Source organism: Phoxinus phoxinus (assembly GCF_949152265.1).
Source record: "Phoxinus phoxinus genome assembly, contig: scaffold_66, whole genome shotgun sequence".
Taxonomy (NCBI): domain Eukaryota; kingdom Metazoa; phylum Chordata; class Actinopteri; order Cypriniformes; family Leuciscidae; genus Phoxinus; species Phoxinus phoxinus.
Genome location: NW_027639422.1, coordinates 91,415 through 112,086, shown reverse-complemented (window position 1 = coordinate 112,086; position 20,672 = coordinate 91,415). Strand labels below are relative to the sequence as shown.

General features: G+C 40.2%; 1 protein-coding gene across 1 annotated transcript; it reads right to left on the bottom strand.

Moving 5' to 3' along the window:
- Nucleotides 1–16,717: 16,717 nt before the first annotated feature.
- On the bottom strand, nt 16,718–18,211 carry LOC306994238 (zinc finger protein 862-like). The gene is made up of 3 exons (XM_079639848.1): nt 17,989–18,211; nt 17,437–17,654; nt 16,718–17,246 (listed from the first exon to the last, which is right to left on the bottom strand). The coding sequence occupies exons 1-3, from the start codon at nt 18,024–18,026 to the stop codon at nt 16,771–16,773; spliced, it is 732 nt and encodes a 243-aa protein (XP_079495974.1). The 5' UTR covers nt 18,027–18,211; the 3' UTR covers nt 16,718–16,770.
- Nucleotides 18,212–20,672: the final 2,461 nt, after the last annotated feature.

Genomic DNA, 20,672 nt, shown 5'->3' with positions numbered 1-20,672 from the left:
ACACAGATTCTACCTCGATCCTTACCTGCCATTCTCGTCATCCGATCCCGTTCCAAGAACGTTCTGCCATCTTCAGTGACTCTCATCTGTGTTTACCATCAGCCTCGTTCCGATCTCCATCTGTAAAGGACTATACTGTTATTCATCACCTAAGTTCCATTCATCTATCTTCATTGTGTTCAACTCACCATTTACATCTGCTGGTTTCTGTGCTTCTGTTCAAAATAAACTTCAGTATTATTTTACTCACCTGTCTGCTTCATCACTATCCGTGACAGAAGATCAGACCACATGCAGAATCCCACGGAACCCGCTGCGGATCCACCCCGCGATCCGTTTGCCGAGTTGGTTCACACAGTCAGATTATCACTTCAGCCACCCTCTCTGAATAATCCACCTTCCCTTCCCGCCGATGTTCACCACGCTGCTCATCCATCTCTTCTTCCGTCATCACCCATACCATCCGCTGCCTCTGCCAGTCCCATGGCCCGACCAGCGACATTCACCGGTGAGGCGGAGGACTGCAGCGGATTCATTCTACAATACAATTCATTGCTCTCTGTTCTTCGAGATGCAAGCTCATCAATTTCCCAGCAATTCTGCCTGAGTGGCTTTTGTGATGACCTTGCTGTCTGGCCGCACACTCCAGTGGGCGCAATCACTGTGGAATTCCAACGCCCAAGTAACTAAATCGCTCAACAACTTCATCGGTCATTTCAAAGAGGTGTTCGGTCAAGCCGCTTCGGAACTCCATCCACGATCAACTATTTAACCTGCGCCACGGTAAACAATCAGTCTGTTCCTATGCCTTGCAGTTTCGTACCTTGGTGGCACCTAGTGGGTGGAATGAGACCGCCCTACTCACTGCTTTTGCCATGGTCTTAACGCTGACATCCGTCAACTCATGGTTGTGTATGATGACTCGATGGGATTGGAGAGTTTCATACAGAAGACCATCTGCGTGTCTCAACGCCTAACCGCCTGCGTCAGCTCTTCCTCCGCCCACAACACCATCTGTCTTTCCTCCAGCACCAGAACCTATGCAAATCGACAGTTATCACCTGACCCAAGCGGAGCGTCAACGCAGAATCCAACATCGTTTTTGCCTGTACCGTTGTAACGAAGGTCATGTTATCAACATCTGTCCTGTAGGACCCCAACGCCCGGCGGTGAGTACAAATTCCTCCAAGAGTAGAAACCCTATCTCGTACCACAGTTTATGTTCTAACATCTGATATATGTGTCTCAGCACAAGCCCTCATTGACTCCGGTTCAGCGGGGAACTTCATCTCCACCCAGCTCCTTCAGAAATTAAATGCACCCAAGAAACGATGTTCCCAAAATCTTCGCATCCACACCATTCAAGGAAAGCCGCTGGGAAGGGGTTGCATTCGTCACTTCTCGACACTCCGCATTGGATGTTTGCACACGGAGGACATTACCTTCATGGTGCTGGAGGAATCAATGGCGGATCTCATCCTGGGACGCCCGTGGATGATTCAACACCAACCACACATCGACTGGAGATCCGGTGAGATACTTCGATGGAGTGCTGAATGTTTCCTATCCTGTCTACCTCCTGTTCAGAGAATTCCTAGCAACTCTTCGTCTTCATCTAACCGGAATCATCAGAACCTCGCCATCAACTCCACCTCCATGGAAAGTCCAGAAATCACTCACAAGGTTGAAATTCTGTCAGGATACCGGGCGTTCCAGGATGTCTTCAGTAAACAACTGGCTACCAAATTACCACCTCATCGGCCATGGGACTGTGCTATCGACCTGCTACCTATATACACCTTGTCCATCCCGGAGCAGAAGGCCATGGAGGAGTATGTCGAGGAAGCTCTTCAACAACAGTTTATTCGTCCATCCACGTCCCCTGCCGCTTCCAGCTTCTTCTTTGTCGCCAAGAATGATGGAGGCTTGAGGCCGTACATCGACTACCACCACTCACAGACTGTCAAGTTCAGCTATCCCCTTCCTCTGGTCCACGCTGCTCTGGAACAACTAAAAGGAGCCCGTATCTTCTTGATACGGGCCTGTATCAAGTTGGACCTGCGTAGCGCCTATCATCCGTATTCTTCGAGGCGATGAGTGGAAAACAGCCTTCTTCACACCCACAGGTCACTACGAGTACCGGGTTATGCCGTACGGCCTGCCCAACTCTCCAGCTGTGTTCCAGGGATACATGAACGAGGTATTCAGAGAATTCCTTAATCGGTTCGTGGTGGTTTAGATCGATGACATCCTCATATACTCCCGGAACCTCTCAGAACATCATCATCACGTTACGCACGTCCTAGAAAAACCATCAGCTCTGTCTCAAACTTGAAAAGTGCGAGTTCCACACTACCTCAGTCCATTTCCTTGGGTACCTCATAAATCAACACTGCATCCAGATGGACCAGAGGAAGGTGGACACCATCCGGAACTGGCCACAACCCACAACTGTAAAGGAACTTTAACGTTTCCTAGGATTTGCTAATCCGATCACTGTAATCTGGAGTATCTCAGAGAAGCAAAAAGACTGAATCCCCGTCAAGCCTGGTGGGAATTGTTCTTTACATGGTTCAACTTACCCGTAACCTACGGCCCTGGAATCAATAACTGCAAAGCCGATGCCCTTTCCCGTCTTCACCAAACCACTCCAGAGAAAACCCTTCCGGAACCCATCCTCCCTCCAGCCATGTTCGTCAGTCCCATCACTTGGGATATCGATGAACAGATCTCTCAAAAAAAACCATTCCACCTCCCCATCGTTTAGCCCTTCTGGACTCAGCCCACACATCTCCGGGCTCTGGACACCCGTTTGCGTGTCTCTGTTTAAGAGCCGATAGAAACTGAAACCAAATGGCTAGCTCAATAATAATTTTTGCACACAAAACCAAAGACGTTACACGTTCCGATCGAGCCTCCAACATGCTCCTGTTGCGTTGTTTTCACCCTCTAATGAGTCTGCACAAATAGCATAATATGCGTTTTCAAATAAAAACACTAAAACGCATTGCATGTCCTTTGCACAAATGTTCTATAGATCTGCGATCGACAGTCACGTCTTCCCATACGCTCATACACGTTCATGCACTATGACCCCAGAGTGTGTCGCATGTTGTGACGTCACAAGATGCGACATTTGACTCCCATTGCTACCTGATAGCTACTCTGATGCGATTTACTTTCGTTATTGTCTTTTTTATCATTGCTTCGTCATTTTATCATTTATTACTCTTTTACACATACATACAAACACACATTTACAAATGCAAGCGCATTCTCACACACACGCACGCGCAACGTCATGCCTGCACGACTAGAGAAGTACACGGACGCGGAGGTTTTGGCACACTAGCTGCTACTTGCGCCCGATGAATGAGTGTATCTTACAAACTAATTTATGTAAACAGTTCAAATCAATTGTGTGTAGTTTTAAAGTGTTTTATGCTAATTTTTTACATTGACAAGTTTGAGGTTGACATTTGCGATATTTCTGTATTTAATAAAATATGTAGAAAAAATAAACAATTTTAATAACATTTTTTGGTTTATTGCACTTTTCAGCTTTTTATCTAGTTACTATTGATTTATTACAAAGATAGCCTTCAAATTGGGGGTGTAAGGATTGTTTTGATGTATGGCATATGAAAATGCTCTAAAGAATGACAGCACAGCATGTAAAAATACTAAGATATAATCTGGCAGAATTGTTCTATGGCAGGTCATAAAGGGATAAGCTGAGTCCTCGATACATTGGACCGTTCACCGTCCAGAGGCAGATCAATGAAGTCAACTATAGGCTCAACTTACCGCCTCACTGTGGCTTCCTGCTCAGCTACTGTTCGGACGCTCTTGCTTACTGCTCTGTGCTTTGCTCTATCGCTTTTATATTTTTATATTTTATCTTCTTTTATTAACTAATTTTAACTTCAGCAAATCAGCACGGTGCTAAAACGCTTGGATTACTACAAAAAAGCTGAATTATTTTATTCGACCAGCCTCTCACTGAAAGCTTACATTCCGGGGAAGAGAAAACACAACTGCCTCATAAGGATAAGAGAAAATGCCTCTTCTGGAATCTACTTGCTGCAGTAACTGCCACAGACTTTTACAAAGGATTGCAGTTCTTGAAACAAAGTTATTTGCGAGACCACCAAACCAGACGGAACACACAACAGAGCTCCGTCATGGACGCCCTCAGCATACAGCAGGTGAGCCCCATGAATCTACTGCTATAGGCCATACTGAGTGTAGAGAAACAAGCTGATCGACTTGGCACAATCAGGGAGTGAGACCCAAAGGACCTCGAGACATCAGATTGTCATGAGTATCACATATTGCCGCAGTAGCATCCTCTACCCCAGATACGGCTCTGACAAGGATTGCAAACACTGGTCTCCTACCACCGCCTATTAGGGCTGGGCGATAAATCGATTTTATTGATTAACTCGAGTGTGTAGTGTACATCGATGTGTTTGAATGAAAATCGGTTTTCTCTATAATATCCGCCGACGCTCCCCTCTGGGCCCCCGTAGTTCCGAACGCGCTCAGCGCGTTTGCCAGAGAGCTACACAAACAACATGGCAAATGAACAAGACCGCGGCTGCACAAGCACACCCGCCAAAAACATTTACAAACTGAATCTGCAGTGCTGCCAACTCTCACGCATTCACCGTGAGACTCACGCAGTTGTCACTTTCCACTCGCTCTCAAGCCACACATCCATTTTCTCACGCAGAGAAAATCGCGAGGCAAAGAGGACACTGACACCGACAGAGAAGGTTTACGGTACTATTGATATAAAACAAATTCTCAGCTCTCAGATTCTGTCAATTTAATTACAAAATTCAATCAATAAACACCGTTTTGGCGCTTGTAAATGTGACGTGACAGATCGCAGACAGATCTCAGTTCAAGCGGCACGTGAACCGGTCATCTGTTGCTACTAACTTAGTTAACATAAATAAACACGAATGATCAATGGGTAATTTGAAAGATTTATTTATTTATTTATTTAAAAGGGACAATGCATATGAATGAACATAGCTTTTCAGCAATGTACATATGCCAAAGTTAGCCCCCAGGCTATTTTACATTTGTAGTCCCATGTGAGGTGATCAACAATACCTAGTAACAAAAAACTAAACATTTAATTTAAACATGATTTGACTTAATTTAAAAGACACTACAATTAACAACAACATATAAGAAATGCCGCAGTTAGCGGACAGGGCATCTAAAATGACATACTCATACATGACGAAACACACACATATACACATACATAGTAAAGTGCTACTCAAAGTGCATTAAGTGCATTATCAATTTCTTAAAGTACTATTTGATGCTGCAAAATGCTAGATCTAGTTTGGTGTGTACATACACTTATAAAGTAATACAATGAACCGTACTAAACTACCTAAATTACAACAATTATCATTAGTGGGCACATACTTGATTTGTTTTAAGCCATCGTTTAAGTTGGTTCTTAAAACTAGGGAAGGTCGGACTTTCTCTCACAGCAACCGGTAATTTGTTCCATATCTCTGTCCCCTTAATTGATAGTACATTTTGTCCGAAAGCTGTACGTCTGTGAGGCACCACACAATCACCTCTCGTGCAGGCCCTGGTTACACTTCTGCCTCCGCCCGTTGTTTTCACCTTAATGTAGTCACTTAGTGGGGGTGGGGCAAGACCATGTAGGATCTTATATATAGCACAGCCATATTTGAGCTTTAAGAAATTTGCAAAGCTTAGTAGGTTATATTTTTGTAATATTAAGCAGTGATGATAAGAGAGTGGTTTCCGGTCTAAAATTTTTAGAGCTTGTTTGAGAAGTGACTCCATTGTTTTAAGCGTTGTGGCGTTTGTGAGTGACCAGTTTGTAAAACCATATTCAAGATGAGAAAGGATCATAGAGTGAAGAAACATTAGCTACTTTATGTGACAGAGATGGTCTAATAAATCTAAAGTTAGCAAGATTAAATTTAACCGTTTTTGATAAACTTTTTATATGATTTTTAAAAGACAGTGTTGGATCTAATACAATGCCAAGGTATTTGAATTCGTATACAATCTCTAGTTCTTCTTGGTTTAAAAATATATTTGAGCGAGTCACTTCAATCTGCCGCTTAGAAAACATCATACAGTTTTTTTAGGGTTTAGTAGTAGACATGATTTAAAGAGCCACTCCTGTATACAGCTCAGTGTAGATGTAAGTGACTGAGAGGCTTCTTGAACAGTTTTTGCATGTGTAAAAATTACTGCGTCATCTGCATACATTAAAATATTGATGTTTTGGCATACTGTAGGCAGGTCGTTAATGTATAAAGAAAAAAGAATAGGTGCAAGTATGGAGCCTTGAGGAACCCCTACTGTACATTCTAAATAGGGAGATTTAATGTTGTCAATAGAGACACAATGTATTCTATTGGCTAAGTACGAGTTCATCCAGCTGATGGCTTGTTCGGAGAAATTGAAATGTGTTAATCTAGACAGGAGCATCTGATGATTGACAGAATCAAATGCCCTTTTCAGATCTAGAGAAACAGCACCAACAACAGGATGAGTGTCTAATAAATGTTTGACCCTTTCCATAAACACATTAACAGCTGTCTCAGTTGAATGATGAGTACGAAAACAAAATTGCATTGGATGCAAAGGGGAGCCGCATATATTTAGATGCTTTATTAATTGGTTTGCTATCCATTTCTCAATAACTTTTGATATAACTGGCAAGATACTGATTGGTCTATAATTATTTATATCTAATCTATTCCCTGATTTAAAAATTGGTGTAATTGTAGCCATCTTCCAGTCTGGTGGAACAACAGATTGTTTGATAGATAAATTAATCATATGTGTAATAGGGCATACTAAAGACTCCTTATGCAGTTTAAGGAAATATGTGTCCAATCCAAACTGATCCTTAGCTTTTGAGTTATTTAACTCGTCGATGATGGATGCCACATCTGGTTCCGTGATTTCTTCTATCATAAATATAGGCTGTGAGCAGTTTACAGGAGAAGAAACACATTCAGGTGTGATAAATAATTGAGATATTTCTTGGACAGATTTAAAAAAAAACGAGTTTAATTCAGACGCTAGAGTGAGTGGATCTTTCACCACTACATTATTAATTTTAAGTTCAGTTAATTTATCTTGTTTATTCTGTTTACCAGTTAGTTTATTAATGCTTTGCCATTTTTTTTTCCCATTCCCTTTTGCACTATCAATAATATTCATAAAAAATGTAGATTTGGCCTTCCGCATTATTTGTATAACTTTATTTCTTGCTGAAGTGAATTGTTGTCTATCTGAGGTAAGGCCAGTTTTAATCGCCCTTTTTAATAATTGATCTCTTCTCTTCATTTGCAGCCTACAATCATTATAAAGCCATGGTATGGCATTGTCATTTGTTCTTCTATGCCTCACCTTTTTTATAAATGATGCCATAACCGTTTTAACCTTGCTATGGAAAATTACACTATTGCCTATAACATCTTTGCTTGCGATTAGATAAGCCCAGTCCTGCCCATTCAGGGCTATTTCACAATTTTGATGTTGATTTTTAGGGATAATATTATAATACAGAGAATTATTTGAAACAATGGAATTACAAGATCGTGTTTTAGTTAATTTTCGTGAAAAAAAGATTCCATTATGATCAGACATACCAGTTAAAAGGTTATAGGTTTTAATAATTCTTTCAGGTTTGTTTGTAAAAATTAGGTCTATTGTTGTTTTGGAGCGATTAGTTATTCGGGTTGGCGTTTTGATTAATTGTTCCAAATTAAAATAATCAGTTATTTGTTTAAGGTTTTTCCGTTATTTCTTATTATCCCAGTTCATATTAAAATCACCTATTAAAATTAACTCTTTTTTTCAAATTAGTACGATTGATAAGGGTTTTGAGATCACTATAAAAATCTATTTTAGCTGAGGGTTTACGATACATGCATATGACTGTAAAAGTCATTTCTTTAGAGAGAATAATCTCAACTCCCACACGCTTAAGGTTAATGTCATCAGACCATACAATCTCATTGCATTTAAGGGTGTCTTTAATATATAATATAACCCCCCCTCCCTTCCCCTGACCCCTATCCTTTCTAAAAACATTGTAACCAGGTATTGTTATTGCTGCCTCAGGTGATGAAGAAGTTAACCACGTTTCTGTTAATCCTAGAAAGGAAATATTTGATTGAATTAAAAGATGCTCTAACTGTTCACGTTTGGGAATCAAAAAATCCCTATTTCTGCGTTGGTATCCGGGTGTTTCGAGTCGATGTACATGTCCAATTGCTGGGCAACATGTTGAAGGTGCAGACCCACAGGTGATGCCGCTGCCGCGCCGCCGACCTGGCGCATACGGTCCACACGAGCCAGGCCCAGACCCTCCCGCGGAGCCGACCGCACAAGCGGCACGACTCCACCACAGTGCCTCCGATCGGCATGAGCAGGTCCCGCAAACCTGGCGCACTGCGACGATGACCAAGCACGCCGCTTCAGCAACCGGGTAACGTTACGCTGCGCCGATGGTAGCCATGTTAGCTGCGATGGACGGCGAATTAGCTGTGGTGGTGGCCCGGTGAGCTGCGCCGATGGTAGCCAGGTGAGCTGCGGTGGTAGCCAGGTGAGCTGCGGTGGTAGCCAGATGAGTTGCAGCGATGGTATACAGGTTAGTGACGATGGTATCCAGGTTAACTGTGGGGGTAACGTTAGCCAGATGAGCTGCGGCGGTGGTCTACAAGTTAGCGGCGATGGTAGGCCGGAGAGCTACAGCGATGATAGGCCGGAGAGCTGTGTCGATGGTATCCAGGTTAGCTGCAGCGGTAGTATCCATGTTAGCTGCGGCGATAACCCAGTAAACTGCGCCGATGGTAGCCATGTTACAGATGGTACTCAACCAGAATGCCTATTACCGCCGCGACAGGCACCGCGGCAAAACTACCGCGGTAAAAATAATCCAGTCGCATTTCAAAGTCATTCGCGAAATGACCGCCAGGTGGCGCAGAGGGACATTGTGCAAAACAGCCGCTATTGCCGTATTTTGAAATGTAAGCGGGGTTAATGTCAATTAACAGATGAAATAGGCTACTATAGAACATTGTTTAGGACAGAAAAATAGAATCATAATTTAAAAATAGAGACGAGAACAATATAGCCTTTATTTCATATTGTAGCCTAGACGTCGGTGGGCGACATAAGCCTATTGCCCGTTGGGAGCAGCGTGATAAAATAATAATAATAACAAAAATAACGAACAAAAATAAATTAGGTGCAAAGAAGCTGATTATTTGTTTACTACTCTATTGAGGAATAAGACGAATGATGAGCGCTTCTCTGGAACAGATTGGATAAACCGGGCATTTCTAAATGAGTATATTCATGGCCGAGTGGTAGAACTTACGTATCGATCATTTGGATGATACGGGTTCGAATCCCGAACAAACATAGACTATTGTACATTTTATATTAGACTATTAGTGCATGTCATAGCCTATTATTAATGCAGACAATCAAACAAACAAAACGTTTTTTTATACAGGATTGCCTTTTTTTTGGTTCCTATAAAGAGTTTGTAAAACATGGTTTTAAGCAAGGTGTGATTTGCCAGGGGGACGGGGATTTCCTTCTGGTCTAAACATCCCTGCTTCTGCTGAATTATTTTAATCCCCCCTCCCTCCACAGTAATCAATTCTATAAATTACTTCACCAATAGACCATTTAAAATATATTAAATAAAGATATGCAACAGGCACGTTTAAACGACAAACAATAAAATCAGAACCAGTTTCAGTTTATGGTTCCAGTGGCCTTAATGCATGCACGGCTTTCAAAATGTCACAAAGCATTTTGAGATTATTTTGAATGAAATATTGAAGTTTATAATTAAGTATTTTGGCACACCACACCGAGTGGCGCTATCCATTGTTCTAAAGTCGGGTTTTATTCTTGTCACGACACACACAATGGAGAGACAGTAGATCCAAGTGCAGTAAGATGTATTTATTTGGGGTAATCCGTAAAGCGTAATCCGGTCCAGGCAAGGGTCAAATACCATATAAGCAATCCAACAAGAATAACAAAATACAGGAACAGGCAAAAAACTAACCAGGAAGTGTGAGGACATCTAACAAGGACTCCGTGACAAACACTGAAACTGACAGGGTATATATACACAAGTGCTAATTAAGGTGACAAGAAACAGCTGAACACAATGAACACTAAGTGACAGACAGGATCATGGGAAATGTAGTGAGAATGTGGATGACACCGTGGGGAAGAGGACATCTAGTGGACACCAGGAATACACAAACCAGACACTGTGACAATTCTGGCATGTTGAATTAGTGTTCGGCAGACGCGGCTGCGCGTTCATTTGGATTTATTTTTCTCATAACAGACAGCTAAAATAACTTAGGCCCTTTAGGCTACTCCGTAGTTTTTTAGTCATACAGATCAGAGTATTGTAGCCTACATCGTTCAAAACTGTAAACTTGTATTCATATTCAAACTTTTATTCAAAAGTGTATCTGTCGTCTCTGTCTCGGGAACTGCGCGTCACAAAAATGAACCGAAAGCCACTTGCCTCCGCTCAGTCACGATAAGAAATCGGCTATGTCTAAAGCCTTTAAATGTCTAAATATTTAATAAATGTTATCTGATTAGGTAATTCGTATGAAACCGAGAGGTGCAGAGGATCTAGCTGTGAGCGCTTCCCAATGATGAACGGACAAGGGTGAAAATCTCGCTATAATTAAATGTAGTCTAGGCTAAATCACCCTGAATTAAATTGTAAAAATAGATCAGATAATTTATTTGTCGAAATGTTGCGATATTGTTTCATTTAAGTTCATAATTATTATATAAATGTTATTTAGTTTAGCAGCAGCAAGCACTGTGGTTCGAGATTTATATATAAAAAAATAATAATAGCTAATTCACAAATCGCGCACCCTGGTTGTAATCCACAGATCCCCGTGGAATTTAACATTGAGTTGAACATTGTATTCATGACAACAAATGAACATGTGTTTGCATTTAGGTTTGCTTGGAAAAAGCTGGCCCAAACCGAGGTAGTGTTTTATTTCTTCAATTAGGCCTATTGAAATAATTAAATGTTTATTAATAAACTTTTATGACAGAAATATTAGCCTATTAGCCTACATGTAGCCTAAATAATTTAATTATTTCATTATCAACACTTTACTAGCCTAATGCTAATGTCTAGTGTGAATTCCGACTTCTCTTTGTTTTAAGTCGGTCTCAAAGTCAGATCGCCTGTGGGGGGTTGGGGGTTCAGGAGGTGTTAATGTTCTGTCTTTCATATGCAGAGAGCCTGATGACCAGGCAAAGGCAAAATACTTTTAAAGATAAATCTCTCGATGTGTCCAAATGTAGGCCCTTAAATTATAAATATTGTAGTTTATGTATTGTATTTAAAGAGGTTTCACACACACTTTCAGTTGAAGTGTTCAATCCATTTGTTTCAACTGGTTTTGTAGAATTTTAACACGTTTGAGTAGTGTGTGTGTCAACAATCTGGCATTATCTAAACATGAACTATCGACGAAACGCGTTCTTGCCAACTAAACGAATGCAAGTGAGCCGCAGATACAGAGCGCTTTTATTCGCGATCCACCTCGTTTTATTGTACGGTGAATTCAACCTGGCATTCTGTTTGAAGCAAGACTCAATCATTTGTTACAAAAATTTTTTTCGTGATTTGTATGGATGACACACAGCGACATCAGTAGCCTATTATCAGCTGTATAATGGGGTTTTACCCTGAAATTTTGTTTAATGTCGAGAGAGACCCGGCGCGCGCAGTGCAGGGAGACTAAATAAACTAAAATAAAAGAGATCCAGCGCGAGAGAGAAGCAAAGAAAATCTTAATTTATGTTGCTTTGAACTATTCGTTTTGTAGACTATAGCCTACTGTTTTAATTGTTTATTTAGATGCAATTTCTTTGGCAATACAGATTTAAAATGTCGCAAGAATAAGATTCTGTTTCTTACTTATTAAACTCTAACTCGATGCAACCCTGTTTTAAATAAATAAACTGCCCCCGACACTTTATTTAAACCTTGAAATGTCCAGGAAAAATGTAGTTTTTAAAAATTTCTTCCTTTGCTATAGCGGGAATCAATTGTCAGTCATCTCAATTTCGTGGATGATTCACAAAACAATAATTTAGCAGATTAAAGATAGCTTCATCATTTTCATTTTCTGACGCGATCGGCTGATAATCTGAGACATCCCTCGCTGCAGCCTGTAGCACGATGACGTAGTTGGATGGTCCAATACGTAGTGGATGGAGGTGTGTTTTGGTGACGCATGCGCAGTAACGATCTCTGGGTTATAATCGTACTGTCTATGGTTATAATTCGCCTGCGCTGGTAAAGGTGACATGTTTGCTCAATATTGTATTGAGATGATATTCTAATCTAACCTGTGTAGTAGTAGTAGTATAGTTTAATAGTAAGTAATTGTTGATGAATAAGTAATTACATAAATGGGATGCTAAGTTATCCGAGTTTCTCTCTACAAAATAGTTAATTTTACAACATTTCAATCACATGATTTTAAACATACATTTGATAGATTAATAGCATGTCCTCACTGCAAGTTTTTTTTTTTTAATGCGTGTATATAGAACATTTTAAAATAAAGCCTTTTTAATTTTCATTATCAACCCAGTATAAACCTGTCATAATTAAATGTTGCGGGGATATTGCGGGGTTGTTATTATTAGCCATTTTATTTTATTCAGGTCATATTTGCTGTTGAGTGGAAGCAAAAATGAGTCAATAATCTAATTGTCTCTGTAATTTTAAAGGTACAATACAATAAGGTCTGTAAACATCTTACAATACCAGTACACATCCAAGGGAAAATGCAAAAATAATAACAGCATCAAGAAAATAAATCTTGTCAGATGTCAAAAAAAAAAAGTGCTTAATGATATTTTGCCTGGTAAGAGTTTTTAATGGCTATTCGTTTTTCCAGTGATCTGTACATAAGGTTCTTGCTGTTCAGTGTCTGCAAGACATGTACGGAAGCTTGTTTTCGCCACGGAGTGAGAAATAAAAAAGGTAATTGCGATTTTTATCTCACTATTCTGACTTTTTATCTAAGAATTGCGTGATATAAAGTCGCAATTGTGTGTTATTAAGTCAGAATTGCGTAATATAAAGTCGCAATTGCGTGTTATTAAGTCATAATTATGAGATATAAACTCGCAATTGCGAGAAATAAAGCTTGAAATTCAGACTTTTTTTCTCAGAATTGCATGTTTATATCTCGCTATTCTGACTTTATAATACGCAATTGGGAGATAGTCAGGATGGCATGATATAAAGTCGCAATTGCGTGTAAGTCAGAATTGTGAGATGTGAGATATTAAACTAGCCTACTGAGGTAAAAAATAATAATATTTTTGAATAATATTTATTTGACTTTATAACCCGCAATTGCGAGTTTATACACAATTCTGAGAAAATATGTCAGAATTGGGAGATAAACTCGCAATTATGTGTTATAAATTCAGAATTGCGAGAAAAAAAGTCAGAATTCTGACTTAATAACACCCAATTCTGACTTTACAACACCCAATTCTGACTTTATAACACCCAATTCTGACTTTATATCTCGCAATTCTGACTTTATATCTCGCAATTCTGACTTTATATCTCGCAATTCTGACTTTATAACACGCAATTGAGACTTTATTTCACGCAATTCTGACTTTATATCTCACAATTCTGAGAAATAAAGTCAGTAGGCCTATGCTAAATGTAAACTCGTAATTGTGAGATAAAAAAGTCTCAATTATTTTTTTAAATGTTTTATTCTGTGGAGGAAAAGAGCTTGCATACTCAAGTGACCATTTATATATTCACTTTATTCTTCTTGGAAGATCAAAGCACGCGTGATTGTTTCCGTCACCAAAACACACCACCGCGCATGCGCGTAACAGAGTCCACTACGTATTGGACCATCCAGCTACGTCATCGTGCTACAGGCTGCAGCGAGGACCTCTTGGATAATCTTCCTTTATCAGTTTTGTCGTCTGTGCAGCGGCTCTAGCAAATGTATGTTGTAATGTGCCATTGATAATTAAACAAAATGCTTGACTTCAATAAACAGTTACCTATCTAAGCATCAAGAATGGTAAAACATTTAACGCTGTCAGCTAAGGCTATGAGATTCGATCTCGCATTGCTTGAAACTCCGTGAAGCTTGTGCTGTTGCGTTATCCACTGCGCTATCGTCGGTCCGCTGATAAGGCCTTGCTCTTGCAAAGCCTCATTGATGTAGCCTAATATTTTTCTATTGCAATGTTTTGTGTTGAAATGTTTTCATTATTTATTAAATGTATTAGGCCTACATTTAATTTCAGTCTTGTGATTATGAATTCATTTAACTACATGTTTAACTTGAATTGATCTGTTTTACCACATTTCAAACACTCTCAGATTACGCAATAGAGAGAATAAACTGACACTTTTCAAAGTCTGCGATTGTAGCGCCTCTTAGCGGTCAAAGGCAGCGGCGGTAAAAGTCTCATTCTGGTTGAGTACCATCTGTAGCTGCGATGGAAGGTGAATTAGCTCTGGTGGTGGCCAAGTGAGCTGTGCCGGTGGTAGCCAGGTGAGCTGCGGTGGTAGCCAGATGAATTGCGGCAATGGTATCCGGGTTTGTGGCGATGGTATCCAGGTTAACTGTGTGGGTAACCAGATGAGCTGCGGCGGTGGACTACAAGTTAGCGGCAATGGTAGGCCAGAGAGCTGCGGCGATGATAGGCCGGAGAGCTGTGACGGTAGTGTCCAGGTTAGCTGCGGCAATAACCCAGTAAACTGCGCCGATGGTGGCAAAAATTGCTGCGGAAGCTGCCTGGGTTGAGTTGATTGAGTGATAACAAAGCTGTTTACAATCATAGCCTGTGGACCAGGATTTGTTTCTACATCACCAGCTAGTAGCAAAATAGCTGTGAAGTATACAAATCCCATGGAAGGGCTGAGTGTGTTGGTCTTCTGGTGTTTTGTTAAAGGGGGCCTTGCACGGCCATTGTCCAAGAATCTTGAGAACAATAAATGTTGACTATATTTGGCTGAGTAGTAGACTTGATCACTATTTTCGCTTTTAGTACTACAAAGGCGTGACACACATAACAATAAATACACGCTTGTAACAGCGGTTAAATATACAGCAATTTGTGGAAGAGACAGAGATTTTTTTGATGGTTTTCGAGATGTTTGATACATCCACGCAGGACCCAACTGTCTGCGCGAATGTGTTCCGGCGGCTAAATATGATAACTATATTACATTTTTATTATATTTTTACCTATATCATTAAAATATTATAACGTTGTCATTATAAAAAACGCATTAAAATAAATTTGAGATGTTATTTTTAACCTTTAGGCTAATAATAATACCAGCTGACAGGGCTCTGTATGTTTGCAGTAGCTGCTAGGTGCCTTTTTTTGGGAGAGAAAAATATACACCCATTTTAATATACACCCATTTTATGTTATGTTAGGTTATGTTATGTTACATTTTCACTGTTTACAAAGTTGGCTGGCTGTTTACAAGCCTGCCATCTTGGCTTGTTGTTTCTGATTGCACTTTATATAATTAAATAAAGCTAAAACTTGTTTTGAATAATTTATTTGTCATCTGCAGATTGATTTTAAATAGAGGGAAAAAAATCGATTTAAATCGTAAATCGGATTTTTTATGAAAAAATCGGGGATTTTTTTTTTAGGCCATATCGCCCAGCCCTACCGCCTATACATCTTGAGAACAGATTTGAAGTATTAATGAATGTAAATGAGGAATCCCCAAACGTGATGAATGTGATCGAACACAGACTGAATAAGCCAGTAGCTAACACTGATGCTAACTGGCGCTCAAGGTCGAGCAGACAGCGGCACTCAGCTCAGAGCCTAGCCGAGCCCAGGACTCTGATAGTAGGTGACAACATAATCAGAAACATTAGTAGCAGGGATACAACTACATGCTGCCTTCCACAAGCAACAATTTCTGATGTAAACAGGGACCTTGAGAACATTCTGATGAAACATAAGACTGCAAATCGACTCATCATTCATGTGGGGGAAAATGATATTCATAAAGAGCAGTCAGAACTCCTCAAGAAGAATTTCAATGAACTTTTTGAAAAATCTTAAAAGACTGAAAGTTCAAAGATTTATCAGTGGACCACTCCCAGCAAGAGGAACAAACTTGTTTTCACGGCTGCTTGGGCTTAATACATGGCTCCAAAAAACCTGCAATATAAAAGGAGTGAACTTCATTGACAACTTCAATCTTTTCTGGAGTCAGAGGCAACTGTTCCAACAGGACGGACACCACCCAAACAAACTTGGTTCAAGAGTGCTAAAGGACAATATCTACTTCTCCCTCAATCATCCTTCTGCAGTGTGTGCCAATCCACTCAACCTGAATGGCACACACACACACACAGGGGCTGACGTTAACTTTTTTGACCACCAGCCACTGTGGCAGGTGGATTTAACCACAGTGACTTTTTACTAGCCAGTTTTTTTTTTTGCCTCATAAAGGTGAAAAACAGGAATTGCACAAACATTGTTCTTTAACTTGTAAGAATACACATTTAAGTGCTGTCAAGTTATTAACAAAATATACAATATAAGTAATAATAACTCTTAGAATATATATATTTTTAAATATTTGTATTCATTGATTTCCTGTGTCACAGATAGTCATACTGACTGCTGCTAATCTGAGTCCACAAAAAAGGAGCAGATGCACTCCTCTTCCTCCACCTCTGCTGCATCTTCCATGAGGTCTGGTCTCCTTGACCGTATGCTGCTGGCATGCCACATCTCAACTGCTGGGCTAGGGTTAAAGTCTTTGATTGTGGGGGAGGACAGATGGACAAAGAGCAGGTCAGACAGTGTCTCACACTTGAGACTGGACCGCCAATCAGACTTCACCATCTTCATTACATTAAACCCATGCTCACAGTCTGCTGTTGATGCAGGCATGCATAACACCAGATCCACAAGGTCCAGGAAGTCAGGACATGTCTCCCTCAGCATCCTGTTAACTTCAGTCCAGGTGACTTTCTCAAGTGTCGGTGGCTCCTTGTAGAGGCAGGACTTGATGATGGTCCATTGGTCTGCAATCAGATCGACATCAACTCCAGAAGAGATCAATATCGGCTTGAAGTGACTTGTGAGCCTTTCCACTTCTGAGTCACCAAAGTGTGAAATTATATAAAAAGATTATTTTAAAAGTTTGTTGTAGAAGTGTATGTTGTTTTGAGTTAAAAATTTGGACATTTTAAAGTTGTGTTCTTTAATAATAGAAAATCAAACTGCTCTCTGGCATTAGAACAAATTTGTACATCAAGTTATTGCAAGTTGCTTTGAGATGCTAACCTGCACTGTTTTCTGGATCAGGCCATTGTTGGAAGCTCACTATCTTTGTATCGCTCAGGATTCCAGACCCCACATCCCCAAATCTGTTGTCCATGCTGTCGGACAGCTTGTCCAGAAGTTTGTCTTTGTTAGCCATCATGTGGCTGGTGTCACTATGTCTCAGGTTAACACCCTGGTAGGTGTTGGAATCCAACACCTTCCTCAGCATCGCTCCAGGTCTGTAGTCAAAAATTAAGTTTTAGTTTACTTATTTCAAAAGGATTTGCACATCAAGACTTTACAGTCCTAATCATTACAATACAATCACAATGAGTGGTTCAGTGATACATGCTGTGTGTAAAAAGCATTTTGCCTTTTCATCAGAATAAATTCATTTAATACATGTGCGTCAAGACATTCATGACAAGAGGAAGGTCACATATTAGGAGGTAAAATTGGACTAGGTCTTTGGAATGGGAAAACCACTTTTTAAGCTGAAGCAAAGATTAATAACACTTATATCAAAGATTTAAGATTACACTAATAACTAAAAACAGTAATCAATCTATGTACCTATATTTGTATTTGAGGATCACAGCCTGGTCAGGCATCTGTGGACGTCAGCTACTGTTAAACATGACTGCTGCAATTTCACTGACAGGTTGCTAAGATGAGTCAACGTATCATGCAGGAAGCTGCTGAACTTAAGTGCATCTCCATCTGTCACCAATTTGTAGAACCCTCGTGCCTTGCTCTGTTGAGCAGCATTTACCCCTTCATCGTCTGGTGATTGCATCTTTAGAACACAAGAACAAGATTAAATATAGCTGCAAGCAGCAATCACCGGGGCCAAGCGCAAGCAAGACGACAAGACATGCCAAAGTGGCTGGAAGTGAGAGACCAACTGCAGCAAGGAGCAATTGAAGACATTTAAAGATGAATTTTGGCAAAATGGTTGAAAAATCACATACATTAACTAAAAATATGATTATCACTTTCGACCAATAGGTGGCGCAATTACGAAACTGATGTGATGTGGTCAGAGTGAAGTGACAATGACACATACAAAGTTTGGTGTCAATATGTCAAGGCATTGCAGATATAAAGCCTGAATAGTCATTTTGGCATCATGCCTCAACTTTGACACTGCGGTATACAAAAACGGTTTTGTCTATCGACACGAAATCCATAACTTTTACTCGGCACGGTCTGGAGATGACACGATCCGATTTTGGTGAAAATCGGACGTTCGGTCTAGGAGGAGTTCGAAAAAGTAGGTTTTAAAAGAAAATAAAGATGGCGGACAGGAAGTTTGGCTGACTATGGCAAAATTGGTATCTATGTTTTCAGCATAACCCAAGGAATCTATTGAGATCAGTGTCATTACTATAGGCAAATTTATTCAAAAGTTATTAGCATTTTTGGAAATTTCATTATAACTTTTGACCAAAAGGTGGCGCTGTCTCATAAATTTTTGAGTACCTTTAGGGCGTTGTACTGATGACCCATACTGAGTTTCGTAACAATACGTTCATGCGTTCATAAAATACAGTATTTTAGCACATAATTCAAAATGGCCGACAGCCAAAATGGCCGATATGGGAAAATTGGATATCAGTCAACTCAGCTCGACGCCCTGAATCTAACGAGACCACTTTTGTGATTTTTGGACAAACCGTTCAGAAGTTATAAGCAAAAACATAAATTATTCATATCTCCGGACCAGTAGGTGGCGCTGCGCCGAAACGCAGCATGTAGCCTCAGGTCATGCTTGTGATGACATGTACCAAATTTGGTCTGAATCTGATAAAGCGTTGTGGAGATACGGCCTTACGTCTGTTTTCGCAAGCGCTACGTAAAATTTATTTGCGTGGTATTCGAGAACGGTAATTCGAATCAACTTGAATTCCATAACTTTTGGTCGTCAAGGTCTGGAGATGATCTGGTTAATTTTTCGTGAAATTCGGAGCAACGGCCTAGGAGGAGTTCGAAAAAGTAGGTTTTTCGGAAAATTCAAAATGGCGGGAAAACTATTATGACGGAAAATGACGTCATATGGTGCAGTCGAATCGTCATGAGCTCAGGAATCAGAGGAAAAAAGAATTTTGTTTCTAGCCCTTGTGGTTCAAAAGTTATTAGCATAAACATGAGTGAAACTTTGGACAGCTGGTGGCGCTAGAGGGAATGAGTTGGAGACTCCAAATTTGCTATGGTGATAGTTCAGGCTGTCCTCTATCACTGTGCCAATTTGTATAAGTTTCCCGCAAACGGTTCTATAGGCTGCCATAGACGCCCAGTCGGAAGAAAAAAAAGAAATAAAAGAAGAAGAAATATAGCTGCAAGCAGCAATCACCGGGGCCAAGCGCAAGCAAGACGACAAGACATGCCAAAGTGGCTGGGAGTGTGAGACCCACTGCAGCAAGGAGCAATTAAAGACATTTGAAGATGAATTTTGGCAAAATGGTTGAAAAATCACATACAATAACTAAAAATATGATTATCACTTTCGACCAATAGGTGGCGCAGTTACGAAACTGATGTGATGTGGTCAGAGTGAAGTGACAATGACACATACAAAGTTTGGTGTCAATATGTCAAGGCATTGCAGATATAAAGCCTGAATAGTCATTTTGGCATCATGCCTCAACTTTGCCACTGCGGTATACGAAAACGGTTTTGTCTATCGACACGAAATCCATAACTTTTACTCGGCACAGTCTGGAGATGACACGATCCGATTTTGGTGAAAATCGGACGTTCGGTCTAGGAGGAGTTCGAAAAAGTAGGTTTTAAAAGAAAATAAAGATGGCGGACAGAACCTTTGATTGACTATGGCAAAATTGGTATCTATGTTTTCAGCATAACCCAAGGAATCTATTGAGATCAGTGTCATTACTATAGGCAAATTTATTCAAAAGTTATTAGCATTTTTGGAAATTTCATTATAACTTTTGACCAAAAGGTGGCGCTGTCTCATAAATTTTTGAGTACTTTTAGGGCGTTGTACTGATGACCCATACTGAGTTTCGTAACGATACGTTCATGCGTTCATAAAATACAGCATTTTAGCACATAATTCAAAATGGCCGACAGCCAAAATGGCCGATATGGGAAAATTGAATATCAGTCAACTCAGCACGACGCCCTGAATCTAACGAGACCACTTTTGTGATTGTTGGACAAACCGTTCAGAAGTTATAAGCAAAAACATAAATTATTCATATCTCCGGACCAGTAGGTGGCGCTGCGCCGAAACG

Excerpts from the sequence above, each read along its gene's own strand:
- LOC306994238 (XM_079639848.1), bottom strand. The coding sequence starts at position 18,026 with ATGCCTGACCAGGCTGTGATCCTCAAATACAAATATAG. Across the intron at positions 17,655-17,988 it reads ATCCTCAAATACAAATATAG|ACCTGGAGCGATGCTGAGGA; the intron begins GTACATAGATTG and ends TTTTGACTACAG. Across the intron at positions 17,247-17,436 it reads TGATCCAGAAAACAGTGCAG|AAGTGGAAAGGCTCACAAGT; the intron begins GTTAGCATCTCA and ends TTGGTGACTCAG.